We start from the raw sequence: 22,449 nt of genomic DNA, 5'->3' as shown, positions 1-22,449 counted from the left end.
AAGATGTATATTATAGACTTTCTACTCGCTTTAAAAAATACTGAAAATAAGAAGAAAAAAACAATTTTTTTTTTTTAGGGCAAAAAAATTACAAGTTTAGTAGTTTTGCTTTTTCTGGCCTTAATTCAAAATCAGAATGGTCCGGCCTACACAGACTTATGAACCTTTCCAAAAAGTAGAAAGGATTTCAGATTCAGGATAAAATGGGGCCATGAAACAAAAATCATGCATCCAATATGTGCGGAAATAAAGATTTTAAAAAATAAGTAAATTTCCTAAATAACTGTGCATAAGTCACCTGCTTTCTACAGCCAAGCATTTCCTAACAAACAACAGTTTCTTCTTAATTCAAGTGGTCAATGGGGTAATCTGCAGCAACCACTCAGCATCTGCAAACAAACTTCTGCTTCATGAAGAAATGAACATTTCATTAAGGAATATTACCACTTGAATCGATGACTAAATATTATCTCGCTTCTGCTCACCAAGTTCTGGTCACACTGTCAACGTCAAATTTGAAAATGAGGCAGATTTTATCATTATGCTAGAGGATCAAATCAATTAGCTTGTTGGAATGTGGGGAAGGTAGTTGTATTAACGCAACAGAAATGAAGTCACCTTTTGTGCCACTGGGCAGACGTAGCTCAATATCTGTGAATTAAAGCTATCTCTGATTAAACAGTTCATCTCTGAAAGCAGATACAAGTGACATCCCTTTTCGTTAGGGTCAGAGATCATTCAATATTTTTAAACTTTTCTGTAAAAGTAGGCGCAGGTTCAGTTTATGGTCTCAAAGAATGCCATATATGGCTTCCTTTGATTCCCTAATCATCACAGGCCTCTCACAGAAGAATACTGTCTTTCTATCTCAGCAAGGTATACAAATGGCTAGTCCAAATACTGTTTCTGAAGAGCGAACCAACACGTGTCTTCTGTTTCATTCGCATTTAAATTGTCAATCAGTACTGAAATTATAATTATATCTGTCATGGTGTACAAAATGAACTAATCTACGATCATGTATTATCTTAACTCATTGATGATTTAATTTACAGAATGGACTGAAGTGAGCAGGACATAATAATCAAGTGCAAAACAAAAATCTTAGCAAGAACATCAGTCAAACCGTTCATACTTATCGCTTTTACTCAGCTGTTACCTGTTCACAATGCTCAGTCTAATTCTCCCCCGCCCCCCTCCCCCACATTTCATTTATTCATGGTCCTGTATGTTATGGTCAACTGCTTTCTGCAGTCGGCGGCTAAATGTTTCCTAACTAAGCAATGGTTTCTTTCTGCTTTAGTCAGTCAGTGGTGCTCATCTATGGCAGCGACTGCAGTCTTTTGTTTTATGATGAAAGAATTGTTTAAATAATGGAATATAATACAAATCGATGAGCAAACATTTCTTATCTTGCTTTACTCACCAAACCGTCACTTCGATAGTGTAACTCAAAGGTGTCATTATGTCAATGTCACAAGACAGGCAGTTTTTATCTTTAGGGTAGCGGATCAAAGAAATTTATTTGCTGGACGGTGGGGGAATAAGTTATGTTATTGCTGCAGAAATGAAAGTCACCTTTTCTACCAGTGTGACAGCTATGTCCATGAATAAAAAGTATCCCTGTAGAAAAAATGTTCTCTTTTAAAAGAAAAGATGTTACATCAACTTTTACTGGGGTCGGGGGTCATTCAATATTCAAAACTTGTCTGTAAAGGCAGGTGAAGTTTAGTGACTAGTCTGCTGCCAGACCACCCAATACTGAAAGAAGCTGAAGAAAAAGAGCAGTCTTCAGACGTTTTAATATTTACAGATTTTTAGTTTTTATAATGTTAATATAGGTTTAAGAAAAGAACACATTAGATTAAGAATCTGCCTCCAAACCAAGCAATCTACCAAAGGGTTTCAACTGGCTACTAAAACTTTGTATCACTGATATTGCAAACGCTGTGTATAAAAACCATGGAAAGTGTATCAATTACAATTACAAAGACCATGGCTCTTGTAGAATACTTGCAGTAAGTTCGAGTTCATGGGTCTCATCCAACTAAAATTTTTCTTGTCTCTCACTCCAGATTTTATTTTTTGCTTGTTTTTTATGCATGAGAGGTACAAGAGTGGAAATCAATCAAAATGTTTACATGTTTAATGGAAATTTATCAAATATCTGGAGAGTTTAGAAGCAACAGCCTATAGCTGAAACCGTATCATATAGGTATTTATACACTATGGGTGGACCACAATTTGATATATGAACAATGTATATCAACTGGTTTATACCAACACTTTAAAAGCTGATATTTTTAAATGTGTGTGTATGTGTGTATACACACAAACACACACACAGCATTTCAAGAAGCAAGAGGATTAATGCTACTAACTTATTGGGGGTGGGGGCCTTGAACTTGATCTCAGGACTTAAATATTGTTATGTGGCACAAATCTAGTCATCACATACACCTTGGCAAAGGTCCATCAAAACCTCACAAAGACTTGAGACTTTCCAAGTTATGGACCAGATAATAAAATGTTAAAGAGATTGATTACCAATGTCACAGCACAAGATGGGCGCATAAAATATGGATAATATTCCTCTGGTCATATACATATGGCACCTGTATAACTGTATCGATCACAATTTAGAATGTAAATAGATTTACCAATGCAAAACTCTTAATTGGTAATACTGAAAATTATCAAATCAGGACTTCATTCCTGGTCAACTTTTAAAAAATCCTCATTGCTGTTCTTTCCTCAAATTGGTTCGTTTTTTTTCCCTCAGTTAAATGATGTCTACTTTTATACCTACAAGCATCTCCAGATTGAAAATATTCATTTGTACATGTGCTAGTATGCTGATTAATGACAGGTGGGCCAGGTAGCAGTGATACTGTTCACAGGTGTCCCTAGATGCCTGTATTTGCACAGGTAGACAGGATTTGAAACAAAGGCACACACTTCTGAAACAAGACCTGATAACATGTGGCAGGTGGGAACTATGTTCCATTTGACCTTTGACCCTGATGCACCAGTGTTCTTAGTATATCACTGTAAAGGGATCTCCTAAAATGCTTTATGTCACATAACTGAGTTCAGACAAGATGAAGGTAGATAACACACCTGAAGGTCATTATGAATTAGACAAGGAAAATGTCTTTAAGATAAGATCAGCCAAACCATGCCTGTCTCTTTACAAATTATTTTTTTATTTACAACCACTACATATCTAAACATCAAATATTAGGTAATTATCCTGATACAAACCTAAAGACACCTGGGTAGGTAAAGAATATATCTGTTAATACTATTAACTTGTTCCAGCTGACTATACTTGTTGAAGGTTTTAATTTATAATCTACCTATTCCAATCATTTGCAGGGACATATTTATTTGAATAACTTCCTGTGAAGGTAAAGAGGAAAAACAGCATGGCTTTGGTTAGAAAAAAGAACAAGTTCCAGTTAATTCAAAGAAACTCACATACATACATACATACATACATGCATACATACATACGCATGCACACATATACATCAGATGTTAGGGTTAGAAGTGAAATTAAATTAAAATTTTAGGTTTATTTTAGGTTTTAACAATTATTTTGCCATTCAAAATAAAAAAAAAACAGTTCCTAAAGACTCTCCATGATGAGAACAACATTTATAAATTTTTTTATAAAGTATGCTTTCGAGTTAGTGTCTAAATAAAATGAAAATAAAGTGAAAATTAATAATTCTAAAAAATATAACTGCTAAGAAAATACCACTAAAATGTCCCAATGCCCAGGAAATAATCTATTAAAGAACTTTAAACATTTAGCCAATGTCATATTTAAGGGTGCAGATTTACACACAGTTGATGCACAACACACTCTAAACTACCTACAATATCCTGTCCTAGGACCTATACATTTATACAAAATTGTCAAGCTCCTGTATCTTATTATCCAGCTCCTTTGGAAGAGCCTTGTTTTCCTCTACTTTATCCCACTTTCCATTTGCATCGCACAGAAATGATGCCACTGTCCCTTTACAAACATTGTGCATACTCCAGTTTTGAAAGCTAACTTAGTTGGAAACAAGTACAGTATTACTATTGCTACTAGCTATGCTAAAGGTAGTCATGCATTTTCAGTGAGTTATATTACACGTTTTTTTAAATCAAATTGGGTCTCTTTTATTTTGTTTTTGTTCCCCTTCCCCATAAACCCTATAATATTACACCAGGAGCTGATCAAAAGTTGAAATCTAAATGCAGCACGTAGTCAAAATTTTCAATATCTGGAGATCAGCCATTTTCTCAACAACAAATATGAATCTGCAAACATGTCAAAATATAAAACAAATTTTATAGTACCTTAAACAAAATAAAAATTATGATATTCCATACTTTTTCAAGTGAATTAAAAAGACAGTGACATTCAACATATCTAGGCTAATTAGGGGTAAATTGTCCCTAATTGTAAATCTGAATTAACTTCACAATGTTTGAGGCAGAAATAAAAACATAATCCAGGCTAATCAGAGAATCAAAATTCATCTTACTGTTCATTGTACATAACAATAATCCTCAGGAATACCAAGGGATTAATCTGTGTTTATAAGTCTACAGGATGGAACTAACAATTGTCAACAGTGCAGCCCAGAAGTCTGTATCATTTAAGCTGGTGATCAGACTTATTAAAATTACACATCTGGTAACTAAAAATTACAACCTTGTTATATAGTGTGCTGATTTTGGTCCAAACATTGATGCACATGTGCAGTGTAACATATTTTGAGCCTTTAGAATAATGTCACAAACTATATGAACTATTTCCACCATGTTAGCAATGCATCTTCCGGTTTGTATTACATGCCAGGCTCACTTCCTTCTACACATTATTTCAGGTAAGTTATCAGTTAAAATATTCGAACCTTAAGAAAGGGGCAGGTAAGTTACATTTTCCAAGAATATCATATCCTTTTCATCCATGTTATCATTTTCATTTTCTCTTGCCTGATTGTTGCTGCAACTATTAATACTGTACAGGATATTCTCTTTTCCAATTATTTAATAAATGCAATTAGTTGTAATCATATTATTTTATTTACAGTCTCTCCCCAAGTTCATAGCATCTTTTATACACCTGGGTAAAAAGTGAAATCATGCGTCATACTGCTGATGTAATTATGTATTAATTATGTCATTTTGAGCTCTGTAGTAACCACTGATCATACGAAAGCAGACCACATTAAATCTAGCACCTAATGCTATAAGTTTCTGACATAAACCTTTTCCAAACATGGACAAGGTAGAACCGATTTTCAAGAACCATTACTATAAAATGTAATTAAAAAAAATATATATATATAAAAAATCAAACAAGTTCTATCACTTTAGCATGTTGCCAATCAGGGTGGTTTTGGAGGCCTGAATATTCAGAATCAGTTCTGGTCTCATCTTATTTTATAAAAACCAATAAAAGTTGACTATTTGCCTTCAAAGGCAGCAGGACTGAAATGGGTGGTAACTTACTATAACAAATATTATGTCACTGTATGCATGCATCTTATGGAATGGAATGAAAAGAAAAGATTAATGGGATATTAATAATGCACTTACCCCCTAATTCCTCCAGGTCTAGACCAATAAAATTATGGAAAATTAAAGCCAATTGGGAACTACTGATGAAATGTATGCTCAGACCATTACTACTACACCTATCTTGCACCTGGTGAAAGTGCTTCCTTTATTCCTTTCTTCTCAACATATCTGAATCCATGCTTTCAGCAGTTGTCAATTAAGGTACATAGGCCTGAGTTCTAGATAAGAATTTAATTAAATGGATCTTGTACCCGTTGATTTGGAACTAACTGGGTTTTAAAAATACTTTTTAATGGTGTTTGGTGAACACCGTATAATACAAATTACAATATCTAATCATCAAAAAAATTGTAACGCTCTTTGAGATGATGCCGTGGTGTAATAACCAGGCCTAAAACTGAGTGTGCTTGATTGCAGGGCTCTAATATGAAATGTTTACTCAGCATCAAGTACAATGATATTAAGCATGGAAAAAAAATTCCTTAGAACTTGCTCTGATCACATAACTTACATGAATCAAATGCACCATACAGGACAGTGTGCTTTATCATATATTATGGCAGGAGAAATAGACAATTTTGGAATAAGAATGTTGTGTGTAATTAAACACAATTAAAATATTTTGTATCCCTTTTTTTTATTTATCTGTATATAATATGCAGATATGCCATTCATATAGGGCTCTGAAGATGCAAAAACAGTAGAATTAAAAATTCACCCAAGATATAGTTCACGTAAGATAATATTGTACACATTGTATGTAAGAGACTAATTATGAATAACCAAACATACACACCTGTATGTCAAGCTCCACTACAAACAACATATATCATGATCTACGAACGCCTAATGCACTGGCATATCACGGTCTATGATATTTGTTCCTCTAATGATTCTGAAAACAATCTGCATGGACCCAGACCTGGCAGTGCATTATGTAATGGCATATCTTGGGTCTGTACAATTTACAGTTGGACCTGACCTAGTATATATATATATATATATATATATATATATATATATATATATATATATATATATATATATATATATATATATAATAGTTAAGTATTTAAATTGTTGATATAATCCAGTCAAAGGGCATAGGCTATATAATTCCATAAAAAATAATATGATTTCCAATTAAAAACTACATGTGCACTGACATGGAATACCTTTCTTAATAGATTCTTATTATTAAAATGAAAAGTGCCTTGAAAATTCCAGAGTTAAAAGAAAATGAATTAATAAAAAGTTATGTTCTTGTATTTTATTTCTTCATTTCATTTGTCCATGGGCAGCAGCTTCTTAAGGGATATGGGGAAATCTATAAACATAATGAATGAACTTTAACTAAAAGCTGATCGCAATTAGCGTAAAGATCCCAATAAGCTGATGAATAATTAGTACCAATATAAACGAATATTACAATCTGGTCTTGGTTATATCACATACCCAAGATCCATAACTGTCTCATGTGTTTATGTTAATGTAGTTAACACCAGTCTCAATCTAAATAAATAGTTTGTTGGCCATATTTCATACTGCGTATGATTTAAACCACAATTTGTATCCTGTCCATAGAATTTTCATATACAACTGGTTACAAATCAATAATTGTGCTGGAATTAATTACATATATGAAATTTGGATTTTTATTGCCTCATACATGTGGTATATCTTGCTATGACAGTGGCCTTGACCTTTCAGCAATGATAGTAGAGATAACAGAACTTTAAAAAAGAAACCAACAGTTGACAGAAATCTGTGAATTAATTCATACTTATTATTTATGGCATTGCTGGCTACAGAAAACAATTAGTTAGCAAAAAAGTCTCTGAATGGCAGACAATGGTTATTGCATTATGTAAACTGGACTAAATAATAGTTTGGAAACTAACTAGTATCAGATTACATAATGGCAACACTGTTCATATAAATCCCCATCACGTAAGTTTCTTCCTTGCAAATCTGAAACTCATTTAATCACTACTCACTGTGTGCTTGTAACCGAATTTCACTTCAATTTTATGGCTTGCTTTTCTGCCTGAAATTTTCAAGGCTACAAAGATATGTAAAATAATAACACCTCGAAGCCTATAAAATTTACAATCAATAAGAATCATTCACACTTTATACATCATGTACTTCGGATCTGTGATCAAACATTTCTTGCCTTTGTATAATATTTCATTAAATTATGTGAAGTGGATTTTTAAAAAAAACTCTAATGCACATAAAAAAGGTGGGACACACTCTTTATGTCCGTCCTAAAATACAGATCTATTTCAAAGGAAAATACCAGTGCAAGGACATAGATTATATTCCTATTTTATCTACTTTGAGATTACTTAATGTTCTGCACATCTGAATGCCCAACTAACCAGCATATTGTTGTCATCTAGAGCTACTGTCCAATTGGGTGCACCATAAGAAGTGCCACACTAAGTGCAAATTCATACTGTTGTCATGAAGAGCCAGACCTGCCAACTCTGACGAGTCCTTCTCAGTAAAGCAATTGATTTTCTTCCGTAAGTTTGACCAGTTTTCAGTAAAGTGTAACAAAATATCATAAACTGCTAAATATCATAAACTGCTACTATAAAGCTGGAAAACATAATTAAAAGTTCAGTATTCGGAATGTGCAGTGATGATAAACATTATGTTCAACTGAAAAGTTTGCAAAGTAGGAGTAGACTTTATTTACCACTAGTATGGTGCACACATTTTAGTTCCAAACACTATGGAGCTCAATGGCTTGGTGCTGTCTCTCAACCCATTTCCCATTTCACATGACGACGGCAATCATATTTCCTGCCATGAGTCACACTCAAATTGGCATGTGATGTCCAATAAACATAATTGTATCCCTTCCAGCTTTTATTCACAAGAATCTGAATATACCTTTTTATTTTTTCATGAGTTGATTATTAACACTTTTTAAGAGGCTTATTTTCCCTTTCATCTTAGCATGCATCACCTGCTGGACGCCATTTTTTTAAAAATTCTATGATCAACAGCATGAACAAATAGGTGAAGTTTAAAGCGTCTGATGTGCTGCTGTAAAGTTAGTCTGATTCCCTGACCAATTTCACTACTTCTAATATGAAACCCGGATCCAAATCAAACACAGATGTATGATTTTCTGGATTTTTCAGCAATGATCATTTTTTCGTAGTTTTTGCTTTTATGCCATAAATATTTTGAGGGTAATTTTCGTAAGACTTATGGCAAAAATCATAAGAGTTGGCAGGTCTGTACAGCTTCTGGCCAATAGGGTGCACCACAAAAAGTGTCCCACTAAGTGTTCAGCAGAGCTTTACACAGGAATTTGTCTTGGTGAACATAATTAGAAGAATGAGCATTTAGTGGCCATAAATGCTCTTGAATGATTATGTGGAATGCTGCAAGTCCAACCCCTTCAAGGTCTCATCAATATAAGATGCAGAATCAGGCTGAAATTCATTAACACAAGTGTGCTGGGTCCATTCGTTAGGGACTTTATATAGTTCCAGGACCTGAGGTGAAATTAACAACACTCACTGAGTGTATTAACGCCTGGGGGATGTGGCTCAAATTCCTTCCCCCAGAAATAATTATCAGCCTGCAGTGCAGGCATTAAAAAGTGGCACATGTACTTATGTGAGAACGCCATGATAATTTAAATAACCAACCAACCTGAAATTCAACAGTCCTTGGCCACAAGTATGCTGCAGAAGGAAATAGCTCTTCTAAATGATCATGTGGAATGCTAGAAATTAAATTCAGTTTCAACAAATTTGGTTCATATCCAAGAACCCTGATGGCAGTATAACTCCTGTATATCTTGAGGTATGCTCATTTTGGTTAAACTGAAAAAACCTAAGTTTAATTAAACTGCTGAAACCAATATTAGGTCAACAAGTCAAGGGCCATAACTCTTCATGTTTTTTGTGGACTAATGAAAAATCACATTTAAGGTCTCAGAATCAAAATGATCATGGTAAAGCAATTCTGAAAAACTTAAGGTCTAGCTGGTGGGATTGATGGTGAATCACACAGAAGGTGCATCTCCTGTCAACAGTAATATTGTGAAATGCTGGAGATTTAACTTGTGTAAGGTGTAAACATAAAGCAGCATACAAAATTTGGTTAAAATCCACCAAATCCTTAGAAAAGGTATGCTGAGGAAACCAAACATCAAGAGGAGAGCAATCTTGGGGGTATAACTCCTGTAATCTGGACACTAGAAACTGAACACTCTTTCAAATCATATCAATATAATGTCACAAACCAAATTTAGCTGGAATCCAACCAACATTTGGTAAAGTCGTGCTGCAGAAACCAGTGAGGTGGGCAGTCAATCAGAGGATATAACTCCTATAAATGAAGTCGTAAAATGCAGGACATTAATCTCATTCAAGAGCTTGTCAGTATTAGAGCTGCATTCGAAATTTTACTGAATCCAACAATCACTGGTAAAGTTAAGCTACAAGGATGGGCAATCAAGGGCCATAACTCCTCTAAATTACAAGACTGATGGCTGGAAGGTGAACTCAGTGTTAAACTACAATCCAAATCCGGGGTTTATAAACAATAATTCTCAGTACAGTTATCTTGTGGAAACCAAACTGCTGATGGAAGAATGGACAGAATAATAGACATTACTATAGTGTTGCATGTAAGATCCCAAATGTAACAGACACAGCATACCCCACCTCCAAATATGGAGGACACAACATTTTAGAGAGACAAAGTAAATAACAGTACATAGTACACTAACAGTGCTATAAAATGAGATAATTCTATTTCCTTCAACAGTTCTGCAATCAAAATATTGTGGTCTGCACTGCACTGTCATATTTTACTTGGAGACTTACCTTTATGCAATAAAATGCTCAAGTTACAAACATGAAATGAACTTAACATGGAATTTTCCATTCCCAAACATGCTCTCATTTAGTGTACACTCAATATCTACCAGCATTTATTACAGTATCTACATGTTTTCTAAATTATAAACTTTTAAACCATCAATTGAAAGACAGTTGTGTATTTGCATAAATGTAACATGTGTTATCATTTCAACTTCAGAATAAATATTCCTGACAAGAAGGTTAACTTTCACCTCAAAAATAGATTACACTAACAGCCATCAAACAATTTACATCGCAACTCCGCCAACTACCACAATCTTTGAATGTTTTCATTGCCAGATAGATTGTTTTAAAATAGATATTCTCTGCCATCTTACAGTTTTATCACCTTTTGCAACTTTAGTAACTACTAACAATAGCACAGACACGGATGGACACACTAATGAAAGGCTATGGGCATATTTTCCAAAAAGCATCAGGGGTGGGGGGGGTGCACATGGTCAAGATTTGCGGAACACAGGAATAACAATTATGGGAAACCAACAAGCCCTCAGTCGCTGTGCAATGCTGTTACAGGGTTCCATCAAATTCATTGAGCAGTGACCTAACTATCTGTGAAAGCAATGTTATGATGACAGTGGTAAAAAACTTTACAAAAATATTCTTATGTACGGTGAATCAGTAAATGAAAAACCCTTATAAAATCTGATGTATCCTATATTTAGATGACATAAATATATATATATATATATATATATATATATATATATATATATATATATATATATATATATATATATATATATATATATATATATATATATATATATATATATAGAGGTTGGGTTGGGGATTTCAAAATTCACATGCCTAACTAAACAAAATTTTAATGCGGTTGATCACATTTTCCAATCACTTGCCTAATGCAATTACTGATTCATGACTGACCAGAATTCTTTAATGAAAGGTATGTTCTGTTGATAATACTGCCAACCCTTTTTGCTAAAGGTACATACTTCAAACAGGAGTGTGTTTTCCATCATATCTGTACATATATTTCACTCTTTTGTTTCAATACTAATAAATACTTTACCACAGGAGGAGCAAACAGTTTATAACTACATACAACTGACGTTTGAATGATCGAAGAGTAAGTTATGAAAAACATTTCACACAATCAAATTAAAATTCTTATGCTAACATAGTCTACTTTTTTTCCTGCCATGTACAAAGTTTGGTACAGTGAACAACTTTTGGTGCAATGTGTGTGTGCGTGTGTGTGTTTACGAGCAGATCTCATTTCAGTGGTACCTGCTAAAGCCAGTTTGACTAGATTATTCTAGAGTATTCCCTGTGATTAGACAATAAATCTGATGACAATTTCAACATAATTATCGAATTGAATGGGCTATGACCATATGACTGGCAATATCATAGTGATAATTGGCTGGGATTTGCAGATTTCAGTTCCATGGCAACCATATTACTGAAATTGTGGTGGTAACATTACTTTGCAGCTATATGGTTCTGGGTTTGGTCACTTTGCAAGCACAAAGGTCTGAAGCTTAGCTAGTGCAACACACTCACTTTGCAGCACCGCAATCTGGAGTTCAATCCCTAAATCTGACAGGGGCAATGGTCACCTATTAAAAGCAAGTGGTGTACCCTGTTTGTCAAGTTTCTCCCATAATAAAGAACCATATACCAACATCTGAGTTGGCTGTTAAGACTCATTCAAACAAGGTGAAAGACCTCTTGTACAATTGATGAATATAAATAGTTTGAAAATAGAAGCTCCCAGTAACAGTTTGATAATTTCTTCCATGTTTTGCAGTTGATTCTATTTCTATTTCATAAACCAACTCCACTTCAGTCATGATAAGAGATTATTGTTTAACTTGTTCCCACTTATTGGACAATCAAATAATAAATGCGAGGAATGGACTTACTGTATGGACTGCATTAAAATAATAGAAGTGAAGACAGACTTAGCGCATGAACTGCATCAAAAACAATATGGTTGATTAATCCAACAAATGTAAAAAAATACAGAACAGAACTATTAGAGACCAGAGATAAAATTCTAGCATCCACTTGAAAAATAATTGGCAAGCTGACAAGTTTTGATGTATGAATGGTTTTGTTAGTAAAGAGACAGTGCCAAATACCCTGTTTGTAGGCCGTATACAATGGATCCATAGGACTAGGTCCAGGGTTTTGTGGAACATTCTTCATGCTGTTGGAGACAGGTGGAGAAAACATCTGAAAGCAAGAAAGGATAAATAAATTAGAATAAAGTGTTCGTCCATCTACAATGCTGAGAAAACTGACCAGAAGAGACCCAGATCATACATCACATAATGCAGGGTCTATTCTAGAACGTGTGATTTATACAAAACTGTAAAATAATTAAAAACAAAAGCCAAAAAATTAACTGATTTTGCCAGATTTTCTCACTAATTTTTGGTCTTGTTTCATTAAATCCCTTAACTATTCAGACAATTTTCATCTTTTATTAAAAAATGGAGGTTAATTCCCCCTTCCTTAAATTTTCAGGTCAAGAAAAGACCTTCATAATGCAACTTCTGGATGGGACTGTACTATTCACTAAAAACTGCAAGTCCAATGAAGAGTGTTCAACCTCATGTCATACTATGTCACAGCAAATCCCTTACCCTAATTAGCCTCTACAACTGAGATCTGTCAATAATAAAAACCTGATGTGCCATTTCATGTTAGCAGCTCAATCTTAAAATGGTTTCCCCCAAACTGGAATTGTCAACACACACACACACCAATATCAGTCTATGCTGCTTTGTAGTTTATTGTACTTCATACATGAGAATGGTATGTGATAAAAATTCATATTTCTGAAATAATGCAGTTTCATGTCCTTTCATCCATTTGTATTCATTAAATATCTGACTTTTGTTAACAAACCTCCTAACAAAGATGAAAAAGTGCAAAATATCTGAAATTTGGCAAGCACCTTAGTATCATCTATTTCATCTTGCAAAGTTCATGTGAATGAATAAATCTGGGTTGATGCTACAGTATCCCAAGGTAGGTGACCTCGGAGCTGTTAAATCTGGTTTAGGGAATGCAAAAAAACAATAGCTGGAAATAAGAAATTAAATAACTGAAACAGCCATATTCTTCATGAGCATACGACAGGACTTCACTGTTACTTTACATGCCCCATGAGAGAAATTTCCAAATACATAGCACCATGCATGCCTGCATGTCACAATCTTCATCATTTAACACCCCCACTGGTACAAATGTCTGCACCTTTCACTTAAAATTAGTTCCATAATCAAATTATTGACTTTATTATGCATTTATAGGCTGTGTTTATTATTGCAAACCTAGAAAAAGGTGTATAAAATCCAATCTCATTTGCATTAAGTGTGAGAAACAGGACTTTTTCATCATTTCATGCATTTGATGTCATGCATAATGCTTCATATGATGGTTTGATGATGTTCATGACCACTTACCCAGAAAGTGAGAAGCTTCATTAAGATAAGGCCCAGCTGGGGACGTGTTTAATTAAGGGCTATGGGGTGTAGGATAGGTCATAAATTTGACGACACTATGAACATTATTTCACTCCCAACATGCAAATACTCTACTACTACTACTACCTCACTAATGTGTGTACTTTTCATCTGGAGACAATTTCAAAATGTGAAAAAGTCTGATCATACTTCAAACATTACGTGATTATTAATATAGTGTAAAAAAAATTATAATCCAGTTAACAGTTATACTAGATATATTAAACTGATACACTATGGTTCATTTTTGTCCAAGGGAGTTTACAACAATTGTAAGACATGATGAGCTGGTCAGTTTGTCACCGACAGTTACTCATGGTAACTGGTCCGGCATTAGCACCAACAGTTAGTAATGGTAACTGTTCTAGTATCAACACCAACAATTAATACACGATGAACTGGTCCAGCAATACCACCAATTGTTACTCATGGTAACTAGTCCAGCATTACCATCAACAGTTACAGTAACTGTTCAAGTATCAACACCAACAGTTAATAGAGATGAAGAACTGGTCAAGCATTACCACCAACAATTACCCATGGTAACTGGTCCAGCATTACCACCAACAATTACCCATGGTAACTGATCCAGCATTACCACCAACAATTACCCATGGTAACTGGTCCAGCATTACCACCAACAATTACCCATGGTAACTGATCCAGCATTACCACCAACAATTACCCATGGTAACTGTTCCAGCATTACCACCAACAATTACCCATGGTAACTGATCCAGCATTACCACCAACCGTTACTCATGGTAACTGGTCCAGCTTCAACACCAACAGTTACTCATGGTAACTGGTACAGTCTCAACACCAACAGTTACTCATGGTAACTGGTCCAGCATTACCACCAACAATAAGTTACTCATGGTAACTGGTCCAGCATTACCACCAACAACAGTTACTCATGGTAACTGGTAAAGCATCAACACCAACAGTTACTCAGATGATCTATGATCAACAACAATAGTTACTACAGAGGATGAACCGGTCCAGAATTTTAACAGTTGCTGGATACAACAAGATAGTCCAACATTACTACTAACAAGACCAATTATTATAAACAAGTATCACTTTACCTTTATCTGTTACTTGACATGATGCACCAGTTACATTTATACCGGAAATGATGAACTGGTCCATTATCTGACCTGTAGAAATTAGTAACACTTGTACACACCAGTCCATTACTTGACCAGTAACAGTTACCAGACATGACCAACTGATCTCATCCAAAACCCGACACACAGAGATATTACTATCAGAATCATTTGTGTGACACATCATTTATTCTTAATGATTGTGGAACCATAGTTGCACAGTGGTTAGTGTGCCTGACTCTTACCCAGAATGGTTCAAGTTCTAATCAGATGCATCAGCTATCATTGTGCAGTAAGCACAATATAATGAAATTATGGGCTTGTTTAGCTCCGTACATCATTTTACCGAGAATTAGAAATACAACATTTGCTGGCACTGCAAAATATCTATATTACACAGCTCAATAAAATAATTAACTAAACAAAAAATAAAATCCCACTTCATATACTGGCCGTTATGTACAACCCAGCATGTGCTTAAAAATGGCATTAAACCTAAAACAATAACAAATCGTGATCTAAAACTATCCTCATGTGAACACAACAACACGTTTGAAGCATATGAGGAAACCAATACATTGTACTATTACTGAAAGCATATGACCTGTTCAGACAATCAGAATTCAGAATACATTTTATAAATGAAAACCTTTTGTGTGTCAATGTTACTTTCATCAAACAAATCATTACAATCGTATTGCTTGACCACTGCCTGAAATTTTTCTAAGCAAAAATTTGATGGGGTTATGGAGTGAAAACTACTGTTAGAAATAATTGTCTTTAATTATGAAAATAATGCTCATCATAACTTCTACTATAAATGGCAACTTTTTATTCCCAAATGTGGAATAGTTCTACATTGCAAACCATTGCCAAATTTATGACTAGTGATCTAAAGATAAAAACTCAATAAACAAAACCAAAAGACAAATTACAGGTAATGAAATTGCCATCAAAATAACATGTTCCAGAAGAATCTATCATCATCCTGATTGTGTTAAATTAATGAAATCTAAAAAAAAGAACAGCCAATGGCTGTAAGGTCAGACAGCAATGTATACAATTATAAAGCAATACAATTTTACAAGGTCAATAGTGTTTCCACATGCCACTGAGCAATTAACAACACCATGCTCTACATACTGCAAATCATGCCATTTCAGTTTTTTCTAAGTAGCATGCTCATGTTTTGTGCCTTTTCCTAAGTGCTATGTTGCCCTCTGGCCACTTTTGCCCCTCTCTACCAAGTCCTGTTAATTGCTTCACCCCGCTACAGTACTTGAACAGAAAGATCACCAAAAACAATTAATTTATACTTGACCTTAACGAAATGCCCTTTTAATTTTTTGTTTTGTTTTTTCTTTGTTTTTTTAAAGTAGCATGCTCATATTTTGTGGGCCCCTCCCCCCATGCTATGTTGCTCTCTGGCCCCTTTTTTGTCCCCCTCTACAGAGTCCTGTTAATTGCTTCATCAAGCTACAGTACTTGAACAGAAAGATCACCAAAACCAGTTAATTTACACTTGACCCTCAGGAAATGATTAATCATAATTTACCTAGGAATTAATGGTGCTTTGACATTAGCCCATTGTGTAACTAGCAGTGTGAAATAGATAGGCAGCAAGTATGAGCCTGTTATAAAAATACTTCTGAGTTTTAAGAATTTTGAGTTCAGTACAATTCATCTAGGTTATTAGTCTAGTTGAAAATCAAATAAAAAGGCTGTCCTGCCATTACTTAAAATTTCAGTCCATTCTTGAAAGGACATTATTATGGCGCCAGCAAATCTGGGTCTGTGTAGTTTGCAGTTGGCCAAGTCTTATAAGCAAGTACAGACATCAATACTATGATGGTGGAATTTGCATGAAAAACATGGGCAAATTAAAGCACCAAGGTACTAGTGTAAAGTCTGGTTCTCTGATCTACCCCACTTAATCTAATATGTAAACAGAGATTCAGACAAAACCCAGACAATGAGATCTGACCAAAAGAATCGTGTTCTTATGCCACATTCTGTAATTTAATGGTCACATCAGTATGATTTATGGTCAAATCGCAATGGTTGGCAGGTCTGTTACTAATATTGCACAATATTTCCTGTGAAAGCATTACATTTACATGTCTAAGAAAGATGAAAAAGAACGGTCAATAGTGAGAAAGTCCTAATTAGATTTTAACTTCCACAACTATTGCTTTTTCCGTGGACTACATTATGAAACATTACCTTGTTTGCACTTTATTAGTTAACTACTTTCCTAGCATATCTTCTATATTAATTTACCCATGAAAATATGTGGTGTCCATCTGACCACAATATATGTTTAAAAATTGACTTTTGAGTAATCAATATCAAACCCTCAAAACCTACAGGGAAATATTAACCATGTTTAATTAATGAGGAATGCACATAAAGTATAATCATTGTTGTCCAATAAAATAAACAACCAAATCTTCAATGTGCTTTTTGTATACAATTCTTCTAATGTGAACCATCTAACAACACCAGGCAAACTGCAATTCCACACATATATTGCAAGAAGTAACCCTATGCTGAAGGGCAACAAATCATAGGAAAGGCCTGGGCTTGCAGTAAGTGATTCCATGAATCTCTTTTGACTCCATGAATCTCTTTCTTGGGAAATCAGACTTAACCCAAACACATAATGGCAAATTTGTTGGCACATCTAAGCCTGAAAGGAAGAAAAAAGTACTGATCTGCAATAAATAAATCAGCAAATGGCTAGAGGAATTTCCAATTAGAGGTTCCATAAATCTGAAACATTATTTGAATCCACTTTGATGTTTTAATTGCTGTCTAATGTCAACTCTGCCCAAGGCAAAGTAAAGACAAGTAGTTATGAGCTTGCTTAATTTTCAGCCATGTTAATGTAATTCCAAGATAAATTATGTACATATAGAACTGCATAAAAGGTTATCTTTAGAAAACAATAACCTTTCTTTAAGGCATATTCCCATGCTCACTGAGGACATATTTGGCTAGGCATGGGCAATTGCTACAGTTGAATAAGACAATTATAGGAATATCCAATGTGCATATACAGCACTGGGCCAGAAAATTCTTAAATGTTAAACTTGCCCATTATTAAGTTTCACAAATTACATAAAAATTGGGATTTTCCCTCATATTTTTAACACTTGTCCCAGGCTGCCAGACAACAAATTTACAATTATCTATTTTAACATTAAGAGCTGTTACTTATAAAGAGATCTTTTGCACATATGCAAGAAAGTTAAAACTATGTTTATTTCAATTCATAATTTTATAATATCAAGGTTTATTTTAGCAGGGATCATATACTTCTGATTACAACATTCTATCATTATTAAATTTTACTGAATCTCAAATTTTAACATATTAGCCAAATCGAATTTCGACAAATCATACAATGGGAAAAATAAGTCACATTTTTTAACAATAAAAATGATACGCTGACATAATGTGCAATGTTAAAATAGGTGAACGTAAGTGCATGATCTTCACTAGAGCTATAGTGCAATTCACGCTGATCTTGAAACCCTGCACTAAAAGATCATGTGAATGCATACAAATCCTGTATCGTATCTGCAAACCATAACTTTATGTCTTCATTAACCAAACCACCAAAAATTCACTTTTTTTTCAACAGTAGAATGTTGGGACTCAAATTCAAGTGTCGTGGGTCCCATGCCTCCACAGGGCAGCCGATGTCAGTTGCCTTGTGTGTCCTTGGGTCAGGCACACAACTCCCATTTCCTTGGCATAATATAGCCAATAATATGTTAAAAGTGTTGATAAAACCAACAACAATCAAACATTCTGCCTATTTGCTGGTAATACATCCTTAGTATAACATGGTACTTATTAGATGTTAATGGCCAATATACAGAGTCATGGTTACAACCTCAACATTTGTTTGTATGTCCAGGTAATTGGCACTTTTACCACATACATATTTTCGTCAGTTTTAACAAGTTTACACAGCTGGATTATATTAGAGATAAACCAGTATCATTCAATATTGAATGTCAATACAGTAACTTATAATTATTCAAAAAAGTATCAAATCCAAAAGAAACTTTATAGTTCCAAGAAATACTTGACTTGCCATCAATTAGAGTACCATAAATAGCAAATGTTTAACAGTAATTCATGTAGGTTACCTAATTTTGTGTGCCAAAACCACGCTTTTTTCTTTCAGTCAGTGACCCTGGCCTTAGACCTTTTCATTCCAAAATCTCCTCTCCCCTAAGTGTAAGCCATCCACAAATGGTCCTTGTCCAGAACCCCATTTTTCTTCTAACAGTCAGTGACCTTAACCTTTGACTTTTTATTATGGTTATGGTTTTACATAAAAACTATTTATCTTCATTCAATCACAGTGGACCTGACATCTGACACCAAAATCAACGGGGTTCATCCTGCTCAAAGTATAAGCCAGCCGTAAGTCTAATAACTAACTATAGATGGTGAAGGACTCAAGCTATTGTGCAGAAACCAGTTTTTCTTTCAGTCAGTGACTCTGACCTTTGACCTTCAACCTAAAATTTTATAGCATTCTTCGTCTTCCTAAGTACATTCTATCCAAGAAGTTTGGCAACTGTGCAAAAGTAGAGTTACAGTGCAGAAAGCAATTTTATTCTTTCAGGCAATGTGACATCTGAATTTTTTACCCCAATATGGAAAGTTCTTCCTTACCCCACTTGCATGCCATCCACAAATTTGGCAATTGGAACTTGTGGACAGTTAAAGTGCAGAAATGAAATGGGTAACAAACTGATGGACAGACATAAAATTGCTCTGCCTTTTGGCTGGCATATACAAATTGTGTTCAATAAATGGAATACAATAAAATGGCTGTTTTTTTAAAAATATAAATCAAGTCAATAATAAACTAAAAAAGTAAACAAAATTGAAAATGAAGAACTACATGTCTTAGTCCAGATTTCCTAACTGCCTATGCAAGCAATGGTGTGTTCCCACATCCTTGCTAATTGGAATGTGTAGGTGCAACACGGCTAAAGTTACACAACAACTATTTGCAGGTAAACAAGCTTCAAAAACATTCAATGTGTTGTCAGTGCATATCAAATATATTGTCTACTGAAGTAGAAAATAATTACACATAGTAAGCTAAAATAAATTTGCTCAATTAGTACCCCCAATTTTAACCTTCCTAAAAGTGTGACATACAGTACACAACTAAATGCAGTGCTATTGGTCATGTCAGACACATCAATATAAAGCATATACATGACCAAATACATGACTTCTAAGAACAATATAAAGGACATATATGACTTAATACAGTAATACATAATTTATCTGACACCTAAATAATACAAAAGATATATATAACCAAATATAGTGATACATGACATATCAGACATCCAAATATAAAGGATATATATGACCAAAAACAATGATACTTGACTTAGACACCTCAATGTAACAGATTTGTATGAACAAATACAGTATAAGTGATACCTGACCCATAGACACATCAATATAATGGGTATATATCAACAAAATGTAGCAATACATCACTTGTCGCATACCTCAATATAAGTGTGTGTGTATATATATATATATATATATATATATATATATATATATATATATATATATATATATATATATATATATAGATGCCAACCTACCAGTCTCGCAATTAGTGAAAACAGGGATAAAAATTAGTGAATTTGGACATGAATTAGTCAAAAATACCATGACAATAACTCCATCCACTCTGACCATCAATACTACACTATATCAAGATCACAATATAAAACTAAAACACTACATATATGCAGAAATATATCTGCATATCTTTTTATTATGGTTATCATAAACTTCACTTGTTCTTGTGGTTATTTACCAAGACATGATGCTATGGCAGACTTGAACTTCCTCAACTGCTTGACTGTAAATTTGTTTTCAAAACAGTTCAGATTTCTTGCCTTCTGGTTGATCTTGTTGACTAAAATTGCTGACAAATTTTCTGCACCTAAGGAGGCCCTAAAGTCTGTCCTATTTTTCCTAACTAGAGAAAATATTTGTTCACTGTCTCTGTTGCTGTGAGGAATGCACAGGAGCTGCAGCACTTTTGGTTCTTCCACAGGAAAATTTGGAAGCGATCTTCGAGTCCGGGAACATTTTTTGGAACAAATGTTTAGCATGGTCGCCTGCTGATAAAGGTAGATTGTGTTCAACAAGAAAACTCACAAACAATGCTTCAGCATTGGTAGTTTGCAGGTCTTCCATCGATGGCTTAAAATATTCCAGAGCTGAAATCTGCAAATTCTTAATTTTCCCAACTTTTACTGTTTTTTGCAACCGATGTGCTTCCTCACATCGTCTCTACCACCATGCCCAGTACTAAAATTTGTGGCACACTGTGTGAAAAAAGCATGATGGATGTCAATGTTTACTGGCAGAATGCACGGCCAATTTTTGGTATATTCCAAATTAAACTTCACTTTCTGAGCAATACATTTCTTTTTCCTTGGTGGTGAAGGCATTTTCAAGATCTTACATGCAATGCCAAATAGTAATTCAAATCAATGTTGGTGACGCATGCACGGAGCAAAATTCTGAGTTAGGCCCAAGTTTCTCTCAAAAGAGTTTGCAAAACTACTCTTATATATATAGAGATTAAAATAGGCTAAAATGCTTGCTACCGGGCCAAATGTACCAATCGGCTGTAGTTCTACTAATATTGTGACCAGCAGTACCGGACCGTTTCGGCAACTGCCAATATCACGAATAGCGCTTAACCGGAAATCAGTTATTTTATTAAAGATTTAAAATAATTGAGAAATGGAGAATTCGTGAATTTTTTGCTTGCAGCATGAATCTGTGAATCACTGAAAAAGTCATGAAATTCATGCCAAAATCATGAGGGTTGGCAGCTAAGTATGTATCAGTTTATCCCTTTATGCACATTTGTGTGTCAGGGATGCATGCTGGTGAAAATTGATGCACACATTTTGTTGCCATGTGTTTTTTTGATGCAAAGGATTCAAATAATGCCATTAGGATTTATTTAATATCCACTGCTTTGGATGAGGGATGGCATCATTTATACTTCCAGCATAGGCATAGTCTGGTTCCCTGTTTTGTATGCTCCCTGCACTGCACTACACTATTTCTAAGGCGGAGTAAAACACAAGGAGCATACAAAACAGGGCATTCAGACTAGCATAGGCAATGTTATGATGGAGTAGCTTCCCCTAATCTCGCGAGCTCTCACGTGATTTCCATCGAGCTCATCAAGATGACATCCAGATGTTTAACGTCAATGCTTCTTGCACTAGAAAGTGATCACCAGATTAAAATGGC

General features: G+C 34.5%; 1 protein-coding gene across 11 annotated transcripts in view; it reads right to left on the bottom strand.

Annotated features, from left to right (window-relative positions):
- Window positions 1–22,449, bottom strand: part of LOC149794377 (transcription factor 12-like) — a 205,701-nt gene that overhangs the window by 132,753 nt on the left and 50,499 nt on the right. For all 11 annotated transcript variants that reach the window (XM_089968559.1, XM_089968557.1, XM_089968553.1 and 8 more), the window contains one exon: window positions 12,611–12,704. In XM_089968559.1, coding sequence (XP_089824685.1) covers window positions 12,611–12,704 — 94 coding nt within the window. The remainder of the gene's footprint in view (window positions 1–12,610; window positions 12,705–22,449) is intronic.

The sequence above is a fragment of the Sinohyriopsis cumingii genome, chromosome 8 (assembly GCF_028554795.1).
Source record: "Sinohyriopsis cumingii isolate HCF-2022 chromosome 8, ASM2855479v2, whole genome shotgun sequence".
Classification (NCBI taxonomy): domain Eukaryota; kingdom Metazoa; phylum Mollusca; class Bivalvia; order Unionida; family Unionidae; genus Sinohyriopsis; species Sinohyriopsis cumingii.
This window is presented reverse-complemented; position numbering and strand designations above follow the sequence as displayed.